Source organism: Liolophura sinensis, chromosome 3 (genome assembly GCF_032854445.1).
Source record: "Liolophura sinensis isolate JHLJ2023 chromosome 3, CUHK_Ljap_v2, whole genome shotgun sequence".
NCBI classification, from domain to species: domain Eukaryota; kingdom Metazoa; phylum Mollusca; class Polyplacophora; order Chitonida; family Chitonidae; genus Liolophura; species Liolophura sinensis.
The window spans coordinates 1,101,170-1,125,781 of NC_088297.1; the positions used below are offsets into that span (position 1 = coordinate 1,101,170).

At 39.4% G+C, this 24,612-nt stretch overlaps 1 protein-coding gene across 1 annotated transcript; it reads right to left on the reverse strand.

The window, feature by feature from the left end:
* Positions 1-719: 719 nt before the first annotated feature.
* Positions 720-20,517, reverse strand: LOC135463938 (deleted in malignant brain tumors 1 protein-like). The gene is made up of 15 exons (XM_064741402.1): positions 20,414-20,517; positions 18,622-18,816; positions 15,735-15,913; positions 14,220-14,373; positions 12,882-13,060; positions 12,480-12,630; positions 12,076-12,257; positions 9,330-9,383; positions 8,089-8,242; positions 7,211-7,389; positions 4,990-5,097; positions 2,798-2,930; positions 1,708-1,812; positions 1,046-1,083; positions 720-727 (listed from the first exon to the last, which is right to left on the reverse strand). Exons 1-15 carry the CDS (start codon positions 20,515-20,517, stop codon positions 720-722), a joined length of 1,923 nt encoding a protein of 640 aa, XP_064597472.1.
* Positions 20,518-24,612: the final 4,095 nt, after the last annotated feature.

Below are 24,612 nucleotides of genomic sequence, written 5' to 3' on the forward strand. Positions count from 1 at the left end.
TGCAGACAGGTTGTTACGCAAATCCTAGCGTCAGTTTTGATACGGACTTAATTCAATCGCCTCGAACATATATTTCATTCCCCTGTTTTTTATCATTGAAAACTTTTGATTGCTTCTTTGTGTATGAGTCGGTTCTAACTTCCAAATTTCAATACATAGTTACCTTCTGCTCTGTGTTGAAAACTGGAGATTTGGAATTGGTCTTGCGATTACTGACCTCGAATGTCCACTATTGTTGACCGCTGCTATACGAATGTCTCCTTCGACACCCAGAATCTATGTAATCGAATTTGATCTTTAATCCAGTTTAGCGTTGCTCTTGGTCACGTTTTTTTTGGGTCATGTCACAACGGCATGTCCATGCAGCAGAAAAGTTTCAGTGCTAAAACATGTACATTGCTGCCTCAATGGAGCACAACGCGTGTACGACCCATTTTAATACCACCAAGACAAAGTAAATATATAACACACGTACAGCGCATACGCCGCTCTCTACGACCGCTTTACTTCACTGCCACCATTAGACAAGGTTGACCTTTGGAGTCTGTGCTTAGTCTTAGCTCCAGCAGTAGTGTCCTCGCACGAAGCTGTATTCGACAGTCACCAATACAACGGTACCACGTCATCATTAGATTTATGTTGAGCATAATTTTGATAAAGAGAATACTTGTGCATCGAGCAATAGTAGAAACAAAATTTTTTTTGACCTCAGGGTTGTTCTAGACTTCTGTACAAAAAAAGCAGTATTACATTGTTAAATTATAAAATTCACGGTGCAGTTGTTCTATAAGTCAAGATGAATGGAACTGTAATAACAATAAATCCGTACGTCTAAGCAGACATTCGTATACAAGCCGTCAACCAAAATTGACATTCGTGATGAATAATCTCAGACCAGTTCTCAAGAAAACACAAACTACTCTAAAACTTTAAACTAAGTAGGTCTGTACAAAGCTATCAAAAAACTTGCGTGGGAAATGGGCGCTTTGAGGGTAGCAGGTATGTCTACATCACATGTTTAGGCTGGGGCTAACAGGGGACTTACCTTGTCTAGAGCACTGGATGTTAAGTGGGGCGCAAAATCTGATAAACACAAAACACAAACAATCAATCGGGCAGTGTAAGTTACACGTGTGCACGATTGTACGGTTTGAAGACAAAAATGATAGAAAAAAAAACATTTCTGATAATAAATTGAAAATGACTGCGAAAACCTTGCTGTACACCTTAAATAATTCTAGCCTTATATCAAGACTAATCGAAGCTGCCTCACATTTCATCTTCTGATACAAGTACAACACTAATATATATTGTTAATGTCCAATCACCTCAAACTAATAAACTTACTGGCTTGTGAATTTAGGTGTGTTTTATGTCATAATGAAAAAAATTTCAGTCATATGACGACATGGAGTCATTAGGTATGTAGGCCATATACACTGTGCCTTCTTGTGACAGGGCGGGCCACTGGAATCACCAGGCATGACACCCCACTCTGTTCAACCAGTCTTATTTCCTTGCTCTAACCCCTCAGAATGGTAAAAATTACCATATTAAAAGGTTTGATCTCGGCTAGGGGGAGTTAATTTTTGCGATATCATGAAATTATCCTATTCAATGGAATGATAAATAATTTGACACTTCCACTCCTCGATACCCCTGAAGCGATAGTTCAATAAATATACACGCCGTCACACTCACACTCACATAGATACGTATGGGCGAAACTCTCCGAGGTAACCAGCAAAGCTAGGCGTTGGATAGAACACCATTCCCAGGGGTAGGTTTTGTGTTCTTTCAACCGACACATTCCTGTAATGGGTAACAATTAATGAGTCATATTCCAACAGTTTTACAGTAAGCGATTTCTGACTCCAACGCCAGTTCGTTACAAACGAAACTTTCACAGCAACTGATTTCCGAATCCAACAGCTATAAAAAAAATGTATTAATAAATTCAAAACATTTAGTTTTAGGATCAACCCTTTGGTCAAGAAAAATATTACGTTTCCCACTAATTGGTTCGTTATGCCGTTGACATACGTACCTACATTATAGAAATTAATCTGATTTCTCATTCATGCCCGGAAATACATTATATTCCTAAATCTCAATACCCCTTTACACCAATACAAGTATTCTGTTAGAGTCACTTGACAAGTCTGTCCCTTTATTATTGTATGTTAAATGTGATGGCAAAAAACTATTTTGAGTATTTCTGGACCAATGACGTCACACGGTATGGCAATTAACATCATTGCATTTTTTTACCTAATTCTACCTAAGTTATTGTGGTAGGGGGCGTATATTTTTACTATTTAAGCTTTAACATGAAGACTTAGAACCTTAAAACTCCGATTGAGGTAAATTGACAAAGGGCCATATTTTACCGTGTGTCCATTTGCCAGCTATTACAATACTCTGATTTTACTCTATGCAATCCAATTGTTTAACTATATTTCATATATACATAATAACATAACCTATTCTGCTCTCATCCAGAAAACACACACAGTATATTGTCAAATTTACAGGACAGATTTTAGAGTGTATGTTCTATGAAGAAAGCAATAGTCATCGCAAGTACCTGAGCTGTGGCAATCAGAGGGTTGAGATTTGGACAGATATTTACTGTAAGCAAGGTAATAAAAACGATTATTCTTTGAATTTCCACCCAATGTAAGAAATGATTTCATCAAAGAAACAGTGACATCTACTAGCTAGGCATCACACAAATGATGTTATAACAACATAACGACTCCCCTGCACAAGTCAGCAGGGGTTTTCTACAACTTACGTCAGTCCGGAGTGTCCCATATACACACACATACTTTCTGCTAATTTCCGGTTGTTGGACATGGACGGTCCACTACAAACAGTCCACAGCTCTCCATTTGTGTTCACCGTCACACGTCTTCCAGACATTTCCACTGCGGATGTGACAACAAAAACTCTTCTTTTTTTTTTGCGTAGGGAAAAACACTTGTGTATAAAACAGCACAGATCTATACAACTGGAAATACGGAAACGGGATAGTAAGTGGTTTAAACTAGACGATTTATACACTCTACCCCAGTGGCCTTCATGGCCGAAGTGGTTAGCGCGCCAGCCTCTCGTCGATGCAGTCGCGTTGAGTTCATGCCCAACTCATACAGGCTTCCTCCCCTGCGTACTTGGGAAGTTATGGTAGCAACCTGCGGATGCTCGTGGGTTTCACCCTCCCATTATGGGCCCCAATGCTGCACACGGCTGTGTAAGTGAAATGTTTTGTAATACCGGTACGGAGAAAAAAACACCAAGTAAATAAATAAACAATGTTTTGCAAATTTGTTTCCTTTTTTACTTTGAACGTTACACATACATAAACTATTTGAAATATTGCCGTCGGTCTTGACCCAGCTCTAAAACAACTCAGTAAAAAGCACCCGCAAAAACCGTCATAAGAGTTCTATCAAAGGGACAATACTCTGTTAGGCAACTTTGCCAAAGAAAGTTGATCATGCTGGTGGACTGATAACTACGCAATTTGATTTTCTTTATTTATTTATTTATTTTTTTGATTGGTTTTTTTACACCGTACTCAACAATATTTCACTTATACGATGGCGGCCAGCATTATGGTGGGAGGAACCAGGAAAAACCCGGTGAAAACCCACGACCATCGGCAGGTTGCTGTCAGACCTTCCCACTTACGGGCGGAGAGAAAGCCAGCATGAGCTGGACTTGAACTCACAGCGACCGCACAGGTGACAGGCTTCTGGGTCATTACGCTGCGCTAGAGCACAAGGTAATTTGTAAAAAAAAACGAAATAATAATAATAAGTATTATCGTTCATGACATCTGTGAGATTAGATTTGTTCATTATTAAATGAAATTTTCTATTGTGTTCTTGAATGAAATAGATTATTACAAGAAGACACCCTGTGAGTTGCATTTTGTAATAATGTATTACAAAAAAAACCTCACTGGAAGTTGCAAATTGTAATGATTATTAGAAACTGCGTTTCGTTAGAAATTGTGTTAGCGTCCGGGACGCAGTTTGTAATGAGGCAGTATGTAACAAATATATTCAAACAAAGGAAGTCACCGTCATTATTCTCATTCCTGACATCTGTCAAGTTAAATTTGGTCATCTTTAGACAACATTTTCTAGTGTCTTATTTAAACAAAAAAGTTATTACAAAAAAAAAAAACACACACTCAACGGGAGTTGCCATTTGTAATAATTTATTAGGAAAAGCCACTCTGTTAATGGCTTTTTGTAATAATTATTACAGATTGCGTTTTTATAAGAAAATGCGTTGTTACAGAGAGGCTAAGACTCGCTCTCCTCACATATCACACTATCGTCGCTGTTATGGTTTTACTCTCTATGATGTAGTCATGTTTTATTCGTAAAAAAACAGAATGCTGCTGGTGGACTAAGCATTCCCGAGGTCTGGTCGTTTTAGATAGTTTTATTGCTGTTCTATGTGAAATGTGATAAAAATTCAGCATTTTGGGCAATTCTCCACCAGTAACGTGTAGTAAATTTACACGTGCATGTTATGTACCTAATTCTTGCCTAAGCCATGTTGCTAATGGGTGTGCAATATGTCACCATTTAGATATTTACTTGAACATTTAAAATAAAACCATAAATGAGGAAGGTTTACACTTCACCGGTTAGGTGTGACCATTTGCAAGCTATCACGCTGTCGTTGTTGCTCTGGTTTTACTCTCTGTGGCGTAGTCTTTATGTACTATTACAAGGTAAAAGAGAACTGTGCATACGTGATAGTGAAAATTAATCTTAAAAGCCGAAACACCACAAAAAATGCAATGGAATGGTTCAAATCCTAATGGTAATCCGTCAACAAAATTTCATCCAAATCCTTGAAAACATTTCAACGTAAATCTGATTGCAGAAAGTGAAATTTGGGCATACAGGCGAAGAAATGCCGGCAAGAAAGTATCGACTTGGGTGAGGGTAGCAAACTGTATCTTACTGCAGCCTCGCTCGTCCTCCCCTCCACGACATGTTATCGTTCCGTCACAACGGAATGTTATAGGCAGACAACGACCGTCATCACAACGGAACTGCGTGGGCTCACAAACTGAAAACACACACACACACGATTATCCATACGGTGGCAAATAATATGCCAAGCTGGGAAGTGTAAAAAAGGGAAGCGTCTCTTCTCAACTCGTCGATGCCGTTGTGTGTTTCAGTCTCTCGCTTATTCGTCTAATGTTTGCCAACGCTTAGGCATGAAAAGAGCTAGGGGAGGCGATGACCACAGTTCATCACACAAAAGGAATAACTCCAGAAAAAACACGGAAACATGTATTAGCCATTTTAAGCCATAAATGTTTATGATGCCATTTGATGAAAAATTGAAATCACAAATTGAATATTCATGATACTTGGTTAATGTCTTTTGAATTCTTTACAGCATATCCCTATCTGGTTTACCTGTAAGCTGTTCAGAATGAATTACAATTGCCTTGTAAACCTTGCAATAATTGTAAACGTACGATGCAATTTTTTTTCTCGTCAGTTAGGTTGGTTAAAAACAGTTGGTTAAGTTTTATTTATTTTGGTTTTATTTATTTGATTGGTGTTTTACGCCGAACTATTTCACTTATGCGACGGCGGCCAGCATTATGGTGGTAGGAAACCAGGCAGAGTCAGGGGAAAACCCACGACCAACCGAACCCATGTTACTGGCAGGCTTCCGTTTACGTCCGAAGATGAAGCGAACATGAGATGGACTTGAACTCACAGCGACCGCATTGGTGAGAGGCTCCTGTGTCATTACGCTGTGCTAGCGCGCGAACCAACTGAGGCACGGAGGCCCCACTTAAGTTTTATCAAGTTAACCAAACCTACTACATGCCCTTAAAGAAAAAAGGAAAAAAAGCAACAACAAATAAAAAAACAAACAAAAAAAAAACCAAAACAACAAAACAATCAAAATGAAAATTGCAATGACAGAAATATACCTGATGAAGATAACGGAGTCGTAGTTGTTGTTATTGGTCTCCTGGTGGTTGTGGGCGGCCTGATGGTCCTCACCGCGCACGACAACTCGTCAAATCGGTTTCTGCAATTGGAACGTCCGTCACAACGACCAGTGGATTTGAAGCATCCGTTTGAGGCTGCCCCACAATTTTCATACCCCGCCACGAGACAGGGGTTTGAGGCTATGGAAAATTTAATTTTTTGTTTAATATGTGCGCCAAACGCAAATAAATCGTACGAATTACTACAACATATAAAAATTCATTTATCAAGGGTATACGATACTAAACAATTTCAAATATGGCAGTGTCAGTAACAGAGTTTACAGTTAAGGCGATAGCCGGCTATGTAACTTGTGTCGCCTCCCGTCAAAACACGTTGAACTACGCCCAATGCGTAGAATGCCGATGATTTTTTGAAAAATTATGTCGTCGCCCGAGACGATGGGTTCGAAATCGAGCTGATGAACTTTAACATTATGAAATAGAAAAAAGTGTTCTAACTTCATTTTCGTTGCAATGATATGGACGTCCTACAAATCCATGTGTACAGCTTGTGTTCTTACGTGTCACAGGCTAAAGGGAATTTCGGTAGCAAGCATGACTGATTTTACAGAGAGCTGAACATGGTCGACTCGCTAAATGAAACAGGCTATAGCTGAAAAGACCAAATGCCAATGCAAACATATTTATTAAACGTGTGTTACATGCTCGTTTATGACTTTAGTACATGAAACCTATATATATAGCAACACTATTTTTCCAAATACACGCCACACAAAAATTATTTTCAACTGCCTTTTCTCTTTGGCGAAATATAAAAAAAATATTAAAGTTCATATTCACAACTAAATTTTTGCACTCTTTTATCTGAACTGTGTGTAATTTTTTTTTCTTCCTCATCTTTATAGGATGTAACTGTTCATGCCTTGGTTCAGGGCCCAGTTGCTCAAAAGCGTATTAGCTAATACTGTATTTAGTGATATTTTACATTTGAATTTTTACTCAGCTGTCAATGTAGTTTCCAAAGTGAATGTATAACAACAGCAGTTTTAGTACATAATTAATAAAATATTACACAATTTTTTTAAGCTAAGTAGAAAATTGAAGACTTGGTTTAAAGTTAAATCTGGTATTAAGTCTTAAACCAGATTTGAACAATCGGGCCGTTGTGAGTCACCGACTCTGGCGCAAAGAAAAACTAACCTGTTTTGTTGTTTGAACAGATGATACCGACGTCCCATGAATGGCCACAGAAGTGGTTACCCAATCCGTCATGTTCGCACTGAGCAATGTCCGCCTCATTGCCTCTACACACGGCTCCTCCAAGCCAGATCCTTCCAGTCCCAAAATTAGGGTAATAGTAAGGTAGGTAGTTGCCATATCTGTGGATTAGAGGTGGAGTGATTTGGTACGCCATTTAAAAGTTAAAACTGAAAATAATGAGCTGGGAAAATGCATTTGATTTAACATAATTTGAAATGTTTGTTTGTTTTTAAAAACGACAACAATATTTCACTGAACACGACGATGGCCAGCATTATGGTAGGAGGAAAGCCGGCGGAGCAGAGAGGACCACTACAACCATCGGCACGTTGTTGCCAGACCTTCCCACGTACGGTCGGAGACGAAACCAGCATGGGTTACATGTAAACTCACAGTTACCGCATTGGAGGGAGACTCTTGGGTCATACATACATGTAAAACAACGCGGTGTGTAAAACACACGTTACCTACGTTACTGGAAAGAACATCTTTCCTAGAGGTCACTTATATCCCGTTCATACTTGTTAAAAATGAAGGTTTCGTTTTTATGTCACATTTTAAAATGCCCCATTTTAAAAAACAAGTCGTGTTTAGATTACTGACTGAAAAAAATAGGTCTAATTATGAAATCGATGATTTTTTTTACTTGCAATAATAAAATCAAATAAACAAGACATTCACTGGTTTTCAACCCTGTGCTTTTTTCAATATACAGCCTGAATTATGGAATTGGTGGGTGTTTAAAATAACAACTTGTTAATTTTGTTAACAACAAACCGGAAATCGTCGTTATAATGTACAGTGTACAGGTAACACACCTGTATCCCAGAGTCCTACAGGCCACTGTTGCTGAGACATTGTTGAACTGGTTGTTGCATACTGTGCCCCACTCACCGGCAAAGGAAATTTCGAGCCTGCCGGTCTGCCAGCCGTCTCCACGATGCCCCGCGACAAGTCTGGTAGACATCTGCTCTGTTTTAAAGAAGTACAATACTGGTGTTTTAGGTGAACAAGAATGGTAAATTAGATGAACAAACACCAGTATTGTATTAGGTCAATTAGAGTGGTGTATTAAGTGAACAATACTGGAATATTACTTTACGTAAACTAGACTGATGAAATAGGTGAACTGAAATGGTGTACTAGGTGAACAAAGCTGGTGTATTAGGTGAATAAGACTGGTGAATTAGGTGAACAACACTGGTTTATTACATGTATGTGAACAAGAGTGGCGCATATAGGCTGGTATATTCGGTGAACATGACGGGTGTATTGGGTGAACTAGACTGGTGTATAAGATGAACTGGATTGGCGAATTATATGAACTTGATCGGCTCATAAGGTGACATAGACTGGTGTATTGGGTAAATAAGACTGGCGCAATACGTGATATAGACTGGCGTATTAGGTAAAATAGGCTGGTGTTCTAGGTGAAATAGACGGCGCAATAGGTGAACTAGACAGGTGTACTAGATGAATAAGACTAGTGTTTTAGGCGAAATAGACTGGCGTATTAAGTGAATAAAATTGGTGTTTTAGGCGAAATGGAATGGCGTATAGGTGAATAAGACTACTGTTTTAGGTGAAATAGAATGGCATACCAGATGAACTACAATGAGGTATTTGGTGAACAATACTGGTGTCTAGCATTGGATGAACAGGTATCTGGGAAACCTCACTGCTTAATTTATTTATTTAATTGATTGGTGTTTTGCGCCGCAATCAAGAATATTTCACCTATACAACGGCGGCCAACATATTGATGTGAAGACTCTGGGGGAAAGCCGTGGTAGCCTTACGACTTATACTCACGGTTGAATCAACTATGGTATTTCTTTTTATTTCTTCTTTTTTACCAGTGCGTGAAAATGTCAGAAATAAATTTCAAACAACAGTATGAATGAATGTCAGTCCACAAATCAGAGATAAACCCGATAGTGATGTGTTATAGCAGAATAAGCCCATGTCTTCTCCATGGTTACACGTGCTTCTTCTCCAGTTCCCATGAATACACTGAGAGATGTTGGTTTCATTCCCCAGACACCGCAGATTATCCAACCATATTGGTCCAGTTCCTCTTCCGTAAACACCACGAAAGACGCCTTTGCCGTTTCTGTCAGAGAAGATACGGGTCAAAGTAAAACAAGATACAGTAAACGCAACACTCGTCTGTGCAAAAGGTAATGAACACCGGGCAGTGCAGAGTACATCCACCTGTTACAGGAAAATATCCGGAAAGCTGTAAGCTCTGTATAGAAAAGGCTAAACATATATGATGTGTAAAACAAAAGAAAATAATACTATGGCTAATATTTTTAGAAACTTTGTTCATAAATTCAGTATTTGAAATCAGAATACTTTGACTCGAGGAAAGTTTTATGATTTTTTTGCCAGGAAATAAATATTACATTTGATCCAAGTTAATCGGGCCTTCTTGCAAGCCCTTGAAGGCGTGTTCCTATATTGGTTCTATAAACACTGAGACACTTTTGCTATACTCCCCAAAAAATGAATGAGTTCATTTTGACAGAAAGTCAGTTTTTTAAACAAATATGTGTTCTGTTATTATAACACATACATTCCACATAATATCCTATTAGTCCAATTAAAACTTTATGTTGAATTAATAGAACGTGTGAGTTATGTATGACAGAAAAATCTGCGGTAATAGTAGAATACATTCCAGCATGACTCTGACAATAGATTTTCTGTTAAAATTAACAGAGTGTACAAACTCAGTTTACTTTATTACTAGGTTTCTATTTCTCTGTAGTATTTTCTTACATTTCATTGTACTTGAATATGTACGTCAACCGGTTGTTTTCTGCTTTAAAAAGGTTGGTTCATTTTGAACGACAGATTACACTAGCACTGGCTGAGCCAAACCCGTCATCGCACACTGTTCCCCAGGTGCCTGCAGCGAGCAATTCTAGGCGCCCTGTTAGGTAGCTGGAGCCACGACGACCTCCAACGAGTCTGGTTGTTAGTCTGTCTATAAAACAAAATCTGTTGGTTGGGCTTGGAGGTGACTGTGTCTCAATGTGTCGTCAATATTTCATCGATTTACAAGATTAGCATGTACTATTTATGTATGCTTGAGGTTTTACGTCGTACTTAACAATTGTGCAGTCATACAACAGATTACAAGTACGAACACTGCCAATGGAGCGTTTAATTCCAGCCATTCTTGCTAAGCAAAATCTACTATAAAGGTTTTCATGACAGATTATCTTTTTATTCTGGTTTGTTTTGTGCAGGAATTTATAACCAACCCAGTCCTGATATCTTTCCCTAGGTCAGTATTTCTAACCCGAGCCAGGCATCTATACTTAGGTCATCATTTCTAACCCAAGCCTGGCATCTACATGTATCCTTAAGTCGGCTTTTCTAACCCAAGCCTGGCATCTATCCTTTGGTCGGTATTTCTAGCCCAAGCCTCGCATCTATCGCTAGGTCGGTATTTCTAACCCATGTCTGGCATTTATCGAAAGGACAGTATTTCTAACCCATACCTGCAATTTATCGATAGGTCGGTATTTCTAACCCATGTCTGGCATCCATCCTCAGGTCAGTATGTTTTCAAACACATGTCTCTGGTTCTTATTGAAGGTATGACTTACTTATTGAAGCATATACCTGATTCTTGTACGTCGGCCTGTATGTATGTCTGTATGTACGTATGTGTGTCTGTATGTATGTATGTATGATGTATGTATGTATGTATGTATGTATGTATGTATGTATGTATGTATGTATGTATGTATGTATGTATGTATGTATGTATGTATGTATGTATGTATGTATGTATGTATGTATGTATGTATGTATGTATGTATGTATGTCAGTATGTATGTATGTATGTATGTCAGTATGTATGTATGTGTGTGTGTGTGTGTGTGTGTGTGTATGTATGTATGTATGTATGTATGTATGTATGTATGTATGTATGTATGTATGTATGTATGTATGTTTGTATGTATGTATGCTAGAGTCGGCATTTCCAACCCACGTCTGCCATCCACTCTGAGATCAGTATGTTCTGTTACATACATGACATATGTTATATGTCGCTGGTTTTGATTAAAGGTATGACATACTTATTGAAGCATATACCTGAACTTTCTGTACGTATGTATGTATGTATGTATACATGTATGTATATATGTAAACGGCCGCTAATTATCAATATACGTGCAGGCCAACCAGAGTAGCAACGCCAGTGTGATATTTGATAAATGTAGTCGGCGCAAAAGTTTCTTGTCAATTACTCAGCCACAAGAACAGCGACAGTATGACATCTGGCAAATGTTCACACGCAGCCGACGAAAAACAGAACAACAACATTATTATATTAAGGTTTTAATCTGTAGGAACTTACCCAACACCTACAATATGCCATGGGTTAAGGTGAATTAGGTAAACAAAATGCAGGGATATTTAAACAAGTTATAAGACGTTACTGGCCTAGAATTTCTCAGTAAGCTGTGATGGAATTACCCTGGATTTATTAAATAACTGTGCTAAAAATAATGTATGTATATAGCTTCCCCCATCAGTTGTTCTTTACGAATGAAAATTGTGTCTTTTTTCTAGTTGTACTAGCACAGCTGTCTCAGATGGTTAAAGCTCTGGTACGCTAATCCACCCAATACTCCTTTTAAGAAGAAAGAGAACATTGGGGGCATTCACAGACAATGGCACCCACATCGTGTCTACGAGCCCAGCTGTATCATCTCAAAATACGTTACCAAATGTGTTATTGAAATTCAGCTTCTATTCAGTTCAGTTATATTTTCTAGACCTACCTACAGCCGTTGTGTTAAAACAGGCCACTCCCACGTCTTCCCTGTGATTACAATTGTGGCGCCCCCATCCTCGGTTGTAGCAAAGTGATATATCACTCTCGTTGCCTAGGCAGCGAACGTCGTCCAGCCAAATAGTTCCATTTCCTTGTCCAAAATAGGCACTCGTCAATTCCACACCTTGACTTTAAGGAAAAATTTAAAATAAAACGAGGCCAGCAATAGAAAACTTCATGAGATCCAACCTATAAGCATGACACGTAAAACAATGTTAAACAACCTTTGTTTGTTCGATCACTTTATTGTTGTTATAACGTAGTGGATAAATAGAACGCTTCGTCATAAGTTTTAATTTTTTAATGAGTTAAGCAGAAATTGGATGTAATGGCATTAGGTGCTAACCATACCTGTATTCTAAAATACTACAAACGACTCTTGCTTCTCTTGCCGAAAAACTGTCGTCACAAACTGTGCCCCAATTGTTGTCATGGAAGACTTCCAGTCTGCCACTCAGACTGTTGGCACGCTGAGTTCCATTAACAAGCCGTAACGGAGTTCCTAGAAAACGTAGAAAGGAAACACTACACCACTCTGGTCTGCGTCTCTTGCTTATACTTTGTGCTAACACTACGGCTTTAAGTGTGGAGGTTTGCCAGGTGTTTGGCTAAAGGCGGTGGTTTCTTCCGCCGTTGGATCTGACCTAGAGTGGGAACTTCCTGAGAATTCGCAGACCGTTAACACAAATTGGATCGGACAAAATTAAGAAATTTCCGACTCAAAACCGGATGAAAATTTAAATCTATTCTTACGTGATGTGACCTTTGAGCAAACTAAACCGAGGTCCTCTTTGTGTGCACAGTTATTAATCCCCCAAGGTCGGTGAGAACACTGGGATATACTCGTCTCATTCCCTGAACACACCAAGTCGTCCAGCCAGATCGTCCCTGTCCCAGAACCAAACCTGGCTCTCGGCACATGATACCCGACGCTGTAGTAGTCCATGGATTAGAAGATGGACAGTCAGTATGAGGTAAAAGAAACAAGAAAATAACCCACATATGTGGTTACGGCTAATATGAAACAGTTTTGAAGACCCAAATGGGCAACATTTTTGAGATCGGTCCCAAACTGTGTTAAAACACATCAATATCTAATGTTATGTTGCAATGTTTGTGAACTAAGGCTACACTTCACTGGTACAGCTATATACAGAAACAGTGATGTATTGGAGAAATAAACAAAATAGGACACCACTTGGACCGCCTTGATGTAGGTGTATTATGCTGTCCATTGATTCACATAGAAAATGTAAAAGTATAAACGGTGCCCCCTAACTCTTTATCTGCACCTTTATACAGCCACCCTCCCACCACCGCTACCTCTCTAAAAAATTCACATGTGCAATTAGCAATTTTATGCATAATTCAATATCATTTGTACCAAATCATATGTAACCATGCTCAGTTGGATAGCACGCTAGTGCAGCGTAATGACCCACAGGCCTCACAGCAATGCGGTTACTGTAAGCTCAAGTCAAGCTCATGCTGGTTTCCTCTCCTGCCGTGCTTGAGAAGGTCTGCTAGCAACCTGCGGATGGTCGTGTAATTCCCCCGGGCTGTGCCCGATTTTCCCCCACCACAATGCTTGCCGCGGTGGTGTAAGTGAAACATTATTGAGTACGGCAGTTACATTTAAAGTTACATTTGCTTGACAAAAAACATTCGATAATAATGTTACTTCCACGTCGGAGAAAGTCATTTTTTCTTAAGTTGTTTATGACAAAAGAGCTGTTGAACCCGAGTGCCCAACCCAAATAAAGTTGGCAGACAAGTTTTTAAATGTCAAACTATGTCAATTCCCACGTCAACAATTACTTAGCACCACATTTTTAGATGGTCGGGTATGTTTTGTCGTTAATTAAGATAAAGGGTTTTTTTCGAACACCCGACCTCATTGGAACTCAAGGACCTGAGATTATCAGCGCACCTGTCTCAGCCACCAAGACTCTTCCACGGTGGTTGGTCGAAATACATTTTGAAGAGACAAAAACACGTGACTTAAAAAGGTTGAGCGAATTGAACTTTGACAGTGTCGAAGTCACAATCTGTTAGTAAAGTTTGCACTTAATTGTAAGTAATAAAACATACCTAAATCCAAGGAAGCGACAAAGAGTATTTCCTGTACGGTTGTTGACAGAGTCATCACACACTGTGCCCCACACACCGTTGTAGAAGACTTCCAAACGTCCGGAAAGGCTAGAGTTTGTTTCCTGACCGTTGACAAGTCTCACAGAATATGTCTCTGAAAATAGTTTAAACGGGGTTTCTCTGTGATTTTGTTGGCTTGACAATATATCAGATAACTTCAGTATCAATTCAGACTGAATACAAATGGCGCTATATTAACCTGCTGTATATTAACAAGCATTCTATCTACGACACCTAACAGGACACTCATTCCATACACTATGCCGGGTAGAACCCAGATTAGTTCTTGTTAAGCAGGGTAATCGGCATCGTTACTTTTTCAGTATTTCGTATCGCTTTGAGGTAAAAAGATTGACGATGTATTAGGGAAAATTTTAAGGAATGCAAAAAACTCCATTGTGATTTGTACAGTCCATCGGTATAAAATAACGTCTCCTTGGGATAGTGTTTACCGGCAAGTCAGTTCATCCGGGAGACTCTGAACAGTGTGGTCGCTGCATGTTCAAGTCCAGCTCAGGCTGGCTTCCTCTCCGACCATACGTAAGAAGATCCGCCAGCAACCTGCAGATGGTTCTGGGTTTCACTCTGTTTGTAGTCGGTTTTCTCTCCCCTTAATGTTGGCTATCTTCGTAGAAGTGAAATATTTTCGATTACGGTGTAAAACACCAATACATAAATATGCCAATAATAAAAAATGCGACTTTTGCGGCTATGGAACAAAAGCCTATATTCAGAGAAACTCGAGATCGTAAATCCGACAAATGACCCTCACTAAACTGCTCGAAAAGCAAACTGAAGTTTGAACACTGCTATTTGAATCAATATAATATTCTCCTTAGATATTTGCCATACAGCCAATTAGTTTGTTTTAACCTGACACCAATGTAGAAAGACCATCTTTCTATTTTTCTAAACCAGTTCTCGTGTGTTTTGTGATTCCATGTTTGGACCCGTATTGCACTGAGGAACACAACAATCTGTTTAAGCTTTGGGTGGGGTAGGGGAAAGGGGTGGGATGGGGCACTTATCCCTCAGACATACACATTCACAAGCCTGCAGATATCTGCCCTATCACAATTCAGTTTTTACCCACTTGCTCAATATTTTTTACCCATTCAGTATTTCGTATTAACCGTGAACATATAGCTCAAACATAATGTACAAATACGTGTATTCCGGTCTTAACATCAACACTGTTAGCACGCCGGCTTCCATAAATAAGCCGTAACGGAGTTCCTAGAAAATATAGTAAGGAAACACTACACTACTCTGGTCTCCCCCTCTTGTTCGTACTTTGTGCTACGACTGCGGATTTAAGTATGGATGTTTGCCTAGTGACTGGGTAAAGGCGATGGTTTCCTCTACCGATAGATCAGACCGCTAACACAAATTGGATCGGACAAAATTAAGAAATTTCCGGCTCAAAACCGGATGAAAATTTAAATCTATTCTTACGTGATGTGACGTTTGAGCAGACTAAACCGAGGTCCTCGTTGTGTGCACAGTTATTATTCCCCCAAGGTTGATGAGAACACTGGGATATACTCGTCTCATTCCCTGAACACACCAAGTCGTCCAGCCAGATCGTCCCGGTCCCTGCTCCAAACCCGCCTCTCGGCACATGATACCCGCCGCTGTAGTAGTCCATGGATTAGAAGATGGACAGTCAGTACGAGGTAAAACAAACGAGGAAATAACTCATATATGTAGTTACGGTTAATATGAAACAGTTTTGAAGACCCAAATGGGCAACATTTTTGGTCTAAGCAGATCGATCCCAAACTGTGTTAAAACACATCAATATCTAATGTTGTGATGCAATGTTTGTGAACTACGCCTACGCTTCACTGGTACAGCTATATACAAAATAGTATACCACTTGGACCATCGTCTTGATGTAGGTGTATTATGCTGTCCACTTGTTCGCGTAGAAAATGTAAAAGTATAAACTTTGCTCCCCAACTCTTTATCCGCTCCAATGTATAAGCCATTTGTTACTCACATCTAAGCTCAGTTCTTCAACCGCCATTATTCTATTCTCAGAAAAGTAAAACATATGCAATGTCACCAAAGAAGAATGAAATATTCATTGCTGGCGTCATGATTTTGGCGTGATAAAACATGTTCTGCAAAAGGCAATATCTTGAAATTAACCCTTACTCAAATAAGGTGCACTACAAGTATACTTGACGTACATCTGAGGAGTGGCATATCTGATCCGAGATGTGTATGAGGTATCTTTGAGGTGTCTGTGAGTTGTATTCAATGTGCATTTTAATACTTCTAGTACCCCTAAATATATCTAAACTACACTACAGAAACAACAGTGATATATGTTTATGTGAGGCTTTCTAGCTGTTTGATCACAACTTAATGTTACCCTTTTCTATGCCATTTACAACTTTTCATCCGCACTCCGTGAACCAAATTCGTCCCATGAAAGCATAAATCAGTGCATAATTGTATTATTTCCACGGGGCACAGAGATAGTCCCGCCAGACAGAAGTCCCGCCAGACAAAAGCCCTGCGAACAAAATCCCCGGTGGTCAAAAGCCTCGGCGGACAAAACCCGCCATATCAGTATAAAGAGTACGTACGGAGTAGGATTTTCCGAGCATAATGCACTCAAAAAATTAATCTGATAATTTTAAGAGAATGTCTCTTGTCTGAGTGATGCTACAATGTATTCTGCTATTGCAACAAATCATTCTGTTAAATATAACACACATATTCTATTAATTCAACATCAGGTTTCTATTGGACTAATACATTATTATATTAATTATGACACAGTATTATGTTATAATAGCAGACTACACCTAAACATCACCCCGGCAAGAGAATTTCTGATTAAATGAACAGATTAATTTTCCAGTGTTTATCAACATATTAGATTATTACAATATAATTGTTTTGGTCCAACGTTAATGTCACTGATTACGTTTTACTGATTTGCTAACTATCAGCCTGCCGAGAATATTATGAAATGTCTCATGAGTATAGACAGATGCAATGCATACAGTGAGACAGATGTACTGCTCAAAGCCATGAAACAGAAACAAAAAGATACCAATAATTAAATCTGAAAAGGTTGGAAGCGGCTAAACAATATGCAGCTGTGTAGATGGCAACCTGAAATGGATATTTCAATGTTACAGACAAGTCTTTATACAGTCACCCTCCCACCACCTCCACCCCGTCTAAATAATTCACATGTACAATTAGCAATTTTATGCATGATTCCAAATAATTTGTACTAAATGATATGTAACCATGCTCAGTTGGATAGCACGCTAGTGCAGCGTAATGACCCAGAAACCTCTCAGCATTGCGGTCGCTGTGAGTTCAAGTTCAGCGCATGCTGGTTTCCTCTCCTGCCGTGCTTGAGAAGCTCTGCCATCAACCTGCGGATGATCGTGGGTTTCCCCCGGGCTGTGCCGCCGTGGTGTAAGTGAAATATTCTTGAGTAAGGCGTAAAATACCAATCAAATAAATCTATAAATAAATAAACCAGAATAGAATAACTAAATATGCATTCATGTGGTTGTTATCAAACACAAACAGTTAGACAGAAACTTATCAAACTAAATGTATGCTTTTTTAATCTCTTGAAGGTAATTCAAACATAATATTTTTTCTGTTGAACTCTAAAATGAGTTGGTATAAATGTCTAAATAATGTATATTTTCAAGTACCGTACATTAGTTGCAATAAACAGACAAAATCATCAACGATGCCCGTAAAGTTTCTTAAAAGCTACTTAAAATGTACACCTTATGACAGACGCGAGGTATACTGTAATTCATTGGAGGCCATGACCTGTTTGAAATGCTAAAAATATTCAACCAGTCAAATTGAGTATATTGGAAGATGCTTCAGAGAATAATGTTATATTTGCTTGACAAAAAGCATTTGATAATAATGTTACTTCCACGTCAGAGAAAGTCATTTTTTCCCATATTGTTTATGACGGGAGAGCTGTTGAACCCGAGTGCCCAACCCAGATAACGTTGGAAGACAAGTTTTTAAATGTCACACTATGTCAATTTCCACGTCAACAATTATTTAACATCATATTGTTTAGATGGTCGGGAATGTTTTGTCATTAATTAAGATAAAGGGGTTTTTCGAACACCCGACCTCATTGGAACTCAAGGGCCTGACAATAACAGCGCTCCTGTCTCAGCCACCAAGACTCTTCCACGGTGGTTGGTCTAAACACATTTTGAAAATTAAAAAAAAACACGTGATTTAAACAGGTTGAGCCAGTTGAACTTTGACAGTGTCGAAGTCACAATACAATTAGTAACGTTTGCACTTGATTGTAAGTAATAAAACATACCTAAATCCAAGGAAGCGACAAAGAGTATTTCCTGTACGGTTGTTGACAGAGTCATCACACACTGTGCCCCACACACCTTTGTAGAAGACTTCCAAACGTCCGGAAAGGCTAGAGTTTGTTTCCTGACCGTTGACAAGTCTCACAGAATAGGTCTCTGAAAATAGTTTAAACGGGGTTTCTCTGTGACTTTGTTCGCTTGACAATATAAAAGATAACTTTAGTATTATTTTAGACTGAATAGAATTGGCGATGTATTAACCTGCTGCCTCAATGAAGCATTCTACGACACCTAACAGGACACTCTTCCTACACACTATGCCGGGTAGAACCCAGATTATTTACTGTTAAGCAGAGTAATCGGTAACGTTATTTTTTATTTAGCATTTCGTATCGGTTTGAGACAAAAAGTTTGACGATATATTAGGGGAATATTTAGGGAATACAAAAACCTCATTGTTATTTGTAAAATCTAGCGATATAAATAACGCCTCCTTGAGACAGCGTTTACCGGTTTAGCGTGTCATTTCATCCTTTAAAAACTTAACAGTGTGGTCGCTGCATGTTCAAGTCCAGCCCAGGCTGGCTTTCCCTCCGACCGTACGTGGGAAGATCCGCCAGCAACTTGCAGATGGATCCGGGTTTCACTTTGTCTGCGGTTGGTTTTCTCTCCCCTTACTGCTAACTATCTTCGTATGAGTGAAATATTTTCGATTAAGGTGTAAAACACCAATACCTACATGTACCAATAAGAAAAGATGCGACTTTTGGGTGTATGTAACAAAATCCTATATTTAGAGAAACTCAAGATCGTGAATCCCCCAAATGGCCCTAACTAAACTGCTTAAAAAGCAATTCCTAAATTATTTACTGAAGTTTGCCAGAACACGGCCATTTGAATCAATCTAATATTGTCACTAGATATTTGCCATACAGCCAATTAGTTTGTTTTAACCTGACACCAATGTAGAAAGACCATCTTTTTATTTTTCTAAACCAGTTCTCGTGTGTTTTGTGATTCCATGTTTGGACCCATATTGCACTGAGGAACACATCAACAATCTGTTTAAGCTTTGGGTGGGGTTAGGGAAAGGGGTGGGATGGGGCACTTATCCCTCAGACATACACATTCTCAAGCCTGTAGATATCTGCCTTATTACAATACCCACTTGCTATCTATTGTTTATCCGTCCAGTATTTTGTATCAACCGTATACACATAGCCCAGACATAAGTGTATAGCCTCAACATGCAGATGGTCCTGTGTTTTCCGATCATCTGCCAGCAGGTTGATACTGCGCTGTACGCTTCGCAATCACCCTTCTTCTGCCCCATGTTCCTGCCAGCAGGTTGATACTGCGCTATACGCTTCGCAATCATCTTTGTTCTGCCCCATGTTCCTGTTAGCATGTTAATACTGCGCTGTAAGCTTTGCGATCACCCTTGTTCTTACCCATGTTCCTGCCAGCAGGTAAATGTTGCCCTATAGGCTTCGCAATTACCCTTGATCTGCCCCATGTTTCTGTCATCAGGTTGATACTGCGCTATTGGCTTAGCAATCCACAGGTATTCCGGCCTCAACCTGCAATTAGCCCTGTGCTTCCCTCGTGTTCCTGCCAGCAGGTTGATACTGCGCTATACGCTTCGCTCTCACCCTTGTTCTGTCCCATGTTCCTATCACCAGGTTGACACTGCGCTATAGGCTTTACAATCACCCTTGTTCTTCCCCATGTTCTTTCCAGCAGGTTAATACTCCGTTACAGGCTTCGCAATCACCCTTGTTTTACTGTACATACAGGTATGCACCCATCAGCCTGCGTATGTTGCTGTGCTTCCCCATCTTGCTGCCAGCAGGTTGATACTGCGGTATAGGCTTGGCAATCAGCTTGTTCTTCGCCATGTTTCTGGCACAGGTTGATACTGCGATATACGCGTCGCAATCACCCTATATTTACTGTAGACACAGGTATGAAGGTTTTAAGAAACAAAAGTCGATTGACACTCCATGAATGTGCAGCACTTCCGACATAGCGTTGAAAGACAGTAATAAGGAATGCTATAAACGGTGTTGGTACGCTTTGGTCGACATGAGCAAGCAGTGGTGCCTGTGCTGTCAGGCAACCTCAGCGATAGCGAAAGAGGATGTCCTTATAAGTGTGTATTTTCTTGTTTTAAAGCAAATGTATGTACATTCGGATTCGATTTATTCCTTAACATTATAACATTACACAATACCAATAAGCAGTGGTACGAACTGTGATCGATGTGTTTTTATTGAAACGAGCAGGCAGCGGAAAGTCATTGTGCTAGCAGGCAGCAGAGGTGAATCCTGAGGCGACAGAGTCCGATTAGCATGTGTGGGTGTTGTTTCACAGCTAAGTTGTTTCATGCCTGTTTTACCTCAATATGACCGTCCCCCGATAACCTTTAATAAGTCGTTGTGCAAGGAGTTATTTATTGCGCTTACACTTCTTCTACGTCTAGCCTGAAATAAATTTATTCCATTCACCACACAGAGCCACTTTTCAAAGCCTTGTTCTCTTAAACTCCTCTTAAACTGAGTAAAGGAGGTGCCTGGAGACGGTTCACATGGTTTATCCGAGCGGCTGTCGCGTTTGTACTCCGGTGATCTGTTGTGTCGTTTCTTACAACTGGCTACGAAGTTCAGTCAGAGAAGGGGACTAAAAATGTCAGCCGACGGTCGCGTAGTCAAAAACAGCTTGTAAACAGTGTTGATGTGAACTCATGCGTACAAAAACACGTGTGAACAGCTTGCCTCCGTACATTTACCGGTCTTCTTGGCACTTAAAATGAATAGTTTCAAATTATTATAATCCATATGGATGGATGAACATTGCATTTGCACAGTTCAAAAAAGTATAAAGCCATTGTGAACACCCATGCATCCTGTATTCAAGCACGTGCACTTTATAAACTTTTTATTTTTTTGCTGGTTTGTGTTATACGTCATTAAGGGAGTTGACCTTGCCATTGACCTTGGCCTGGAACGTCCTTATTGATCAACGACTGATATACGAATGACTGTTTCGACAGATAGATCCGAACTTAATATGGAGGCAAAACCAAAATATGGCCATCTCCGATTTCGTCGATGAAATCGAATTTGCAACTCTCTTGTAATCGTCTTTTGCAAAGAAATCAAGTTTTGTTGTAGAAATGATCACAAACCGAGTATGTTACAAAAGGAAATAAAATTTCAGTATAAAGGTGGCCATTAATAGTAAAAAGTTGCCTGTGGGATAACATAATTTGTATTCCAGCGATATTGTGATCAAGACACAGCCTAGACAGGTCGACTTGAAATTTAGCTGACACAATACCATGCACATGAACCTGTGGGCAGGGCTAAGCTGATTTTCCGGGCTCACGTTTTTGAGCGGCTCTATTTGATTTTGTGGAAAACTTCTTCTCAAGAACCATCAAATGGATTGACTTAACTTTCAGTATGCATGTAGACCAACACAAGTTACAATAACTGTGTGAACATTATTGATTTTCCGGTAAAAACTTTACAAGCTTGCCGTTGGTCCAAATTATGACGTCACAACTAGTTTTGAATTTTGATAATGCTAGCTATATTTTAATTTACCTTGCATTTCTGATTCCAAAACCGCCCCTTTTTTGGCTTTGTTTGAGATATCGTAACGAAATCAGTTACGTAAATGAACTATAGGTTGAATACTATGAGAGTTAAAAATCAAAAGCTCGCACCAAATTGTAACGCAAGAACTGTCCTTTGCGCCACGTATATGAGACAACGGAGATAAGCTGTTGTTAATAATTGTCTTGCTAGAAGCGCTTAAACAACATCACCTAATTTAAGAAATGGAAATTAAAGCTAGACGGAAGCTGGAAAGATACATATACATGCTGTTTGGTTGCTACTGTATTGTCATTAACTGTTGTACAGTTAGAAATAGGTATTTACATGTATTTGATAGGGAACAATAATAGTTACAGCAACAAACCAAGGGGGAGGGGGGGGGGGGCGCTGGTGAGGCTTCGGCCGACACTGCATGCGGTTAAAGTTTTATATTCTATAGTTTAATAAATTTTAATATTTCACTTATACGGCGACGGCTAGCATGGTTGGAGGAAACCGGACAGAGCCTGGAGGAAACACACGACTATCCGCAGTTTGCTGACAGACTTTCCCACGTATGGCCGGAGAGGAAGCCAGCATGAGCTGGACATTTACTCACAGCGACCGCATTTATTTTCTTAAATCGTATTAATAACCTTGTAGTCGTTAACTTAAATTGTACTCACGTGCAGTTTGCCCGACTGTTATGAGAGATAATACGAAAAGCAGCTTCAGCACACCCACAACTCTGCACAGACTTCGGCATCCCATCATTCCGGCCATTTTGTTAGTTGTGGACACAATGGTGATCCCGATAACTCCGGAGATTAGATTTCTGCTGGAAAGTAAAACACGGTCAATAATAATGGATCTGGCATTTTTCTAGGGCAGGAAATTGGGATCTTACACAGGCGTTTTATTTCTTTGAATTGTATATAGAGGCTTGCTTCGATAACATAAGTTATATATGGCTCATTGAATAAAGAGAAACTGTGATATATATTCTTGATAATGGTAATAGTATTGATATCAATATGTTAGCAACTGAATAAATTTATTTATTTATTTGATTGGCGTTTTACGCATTAAGTGAAGACCTGATGTCAGTAGGTCTATTTCGCTTTGCTACTTTTTCTTGTATTATTTTTTTATTTATATATCTATTTCTTTACTTATATATTTATTTATTTGATTGGTGTTTTACCCAGTACTCAATAATATTTCACTTATACGACGGCGGCCAGCATTATGGTGGGAGGAAACTGGGCACAGCCCGGGAGAAACGTACGACCATCCGCAGGTTGCTGTCAGACCTTACCACGTACGGCTGGAGAGGAAGACAGCATGAGCTGGACGAACACACAGCGACTGCATTGGTGAGAGGCTTCTGGGTCATTACGCTGCTAACCAACTGAGCCACGGAGGCCTCTCTAAATAAATAGAAGCTGTGACAAACAACCTTATGGTAAAAGGCTGTTAGTTTTACTTAGAACACATCACACTTATGTTTAATTATAACTATGTGTGAATGATACGAACACGATTTGCCAAGACCTTGTCAGCAATAAAGCAGAGGTAATTGTGTGTACCAGAAACAAAATGATGCTCAATACAAATTGCGTCGGTATAGTTTCTCGCCCATATTATGAAAAAGGCAAATTGCCTCTGTTAAATTTATTTATTTATTTGATTGGTGTTTTACGCCCTACCCAAGAATATTTCACTTATACGGCGGCGGCCGGCATTATGGTGGGAGAAAACCGCCTCTGTTAGGAGAAACTGCCCTTTTAGTCACAATCTTGCAGCAAAAACGGATTGTTTATAAGTATGCATAAAATATAAAAGTAAAACTCCACAGAATAATAATTGATTTATCGGATATAAAACTGTTATATTACTTAACTGCGTTAATCATTAAGAAGCGACAGAGCAGATCCGAATTCAGACCGATGGACAAACCTTGTGTTCGCAACGATGGTTCCATAGCACGTCTATCCACTCCCGCCGTCTTCAGCTGTGTGCAGAAACTTACCTTAGAACTCCACTTTTTAAACTTAGCCACAGGCCAATAGATTTCACAAAAGCGGGCGCTGAATGTTTTTTTTTTTTGAATTTTTACCCAGAAATAAAAACACGTGACTTCTTGTGAATATGATGACTAATCCTTAAAAAAATTACGTGCTTTTATGTCATACCTTGTTAAGTATTTCTCCTTTATTCCATTATATTGTCCCTATAAGATGGTGTAAGTTATGCTGAAAGGACTTATACAAAAGTGGATTGAGAAATAAGGAGTCCATTCACTCGTTCACGTGATTTGCACGGGTCGTTTAGAATGTACTAAATTCACTCCTTTATTTGCAATTGTATTCTTCCGGGTTTTAAGCGGGA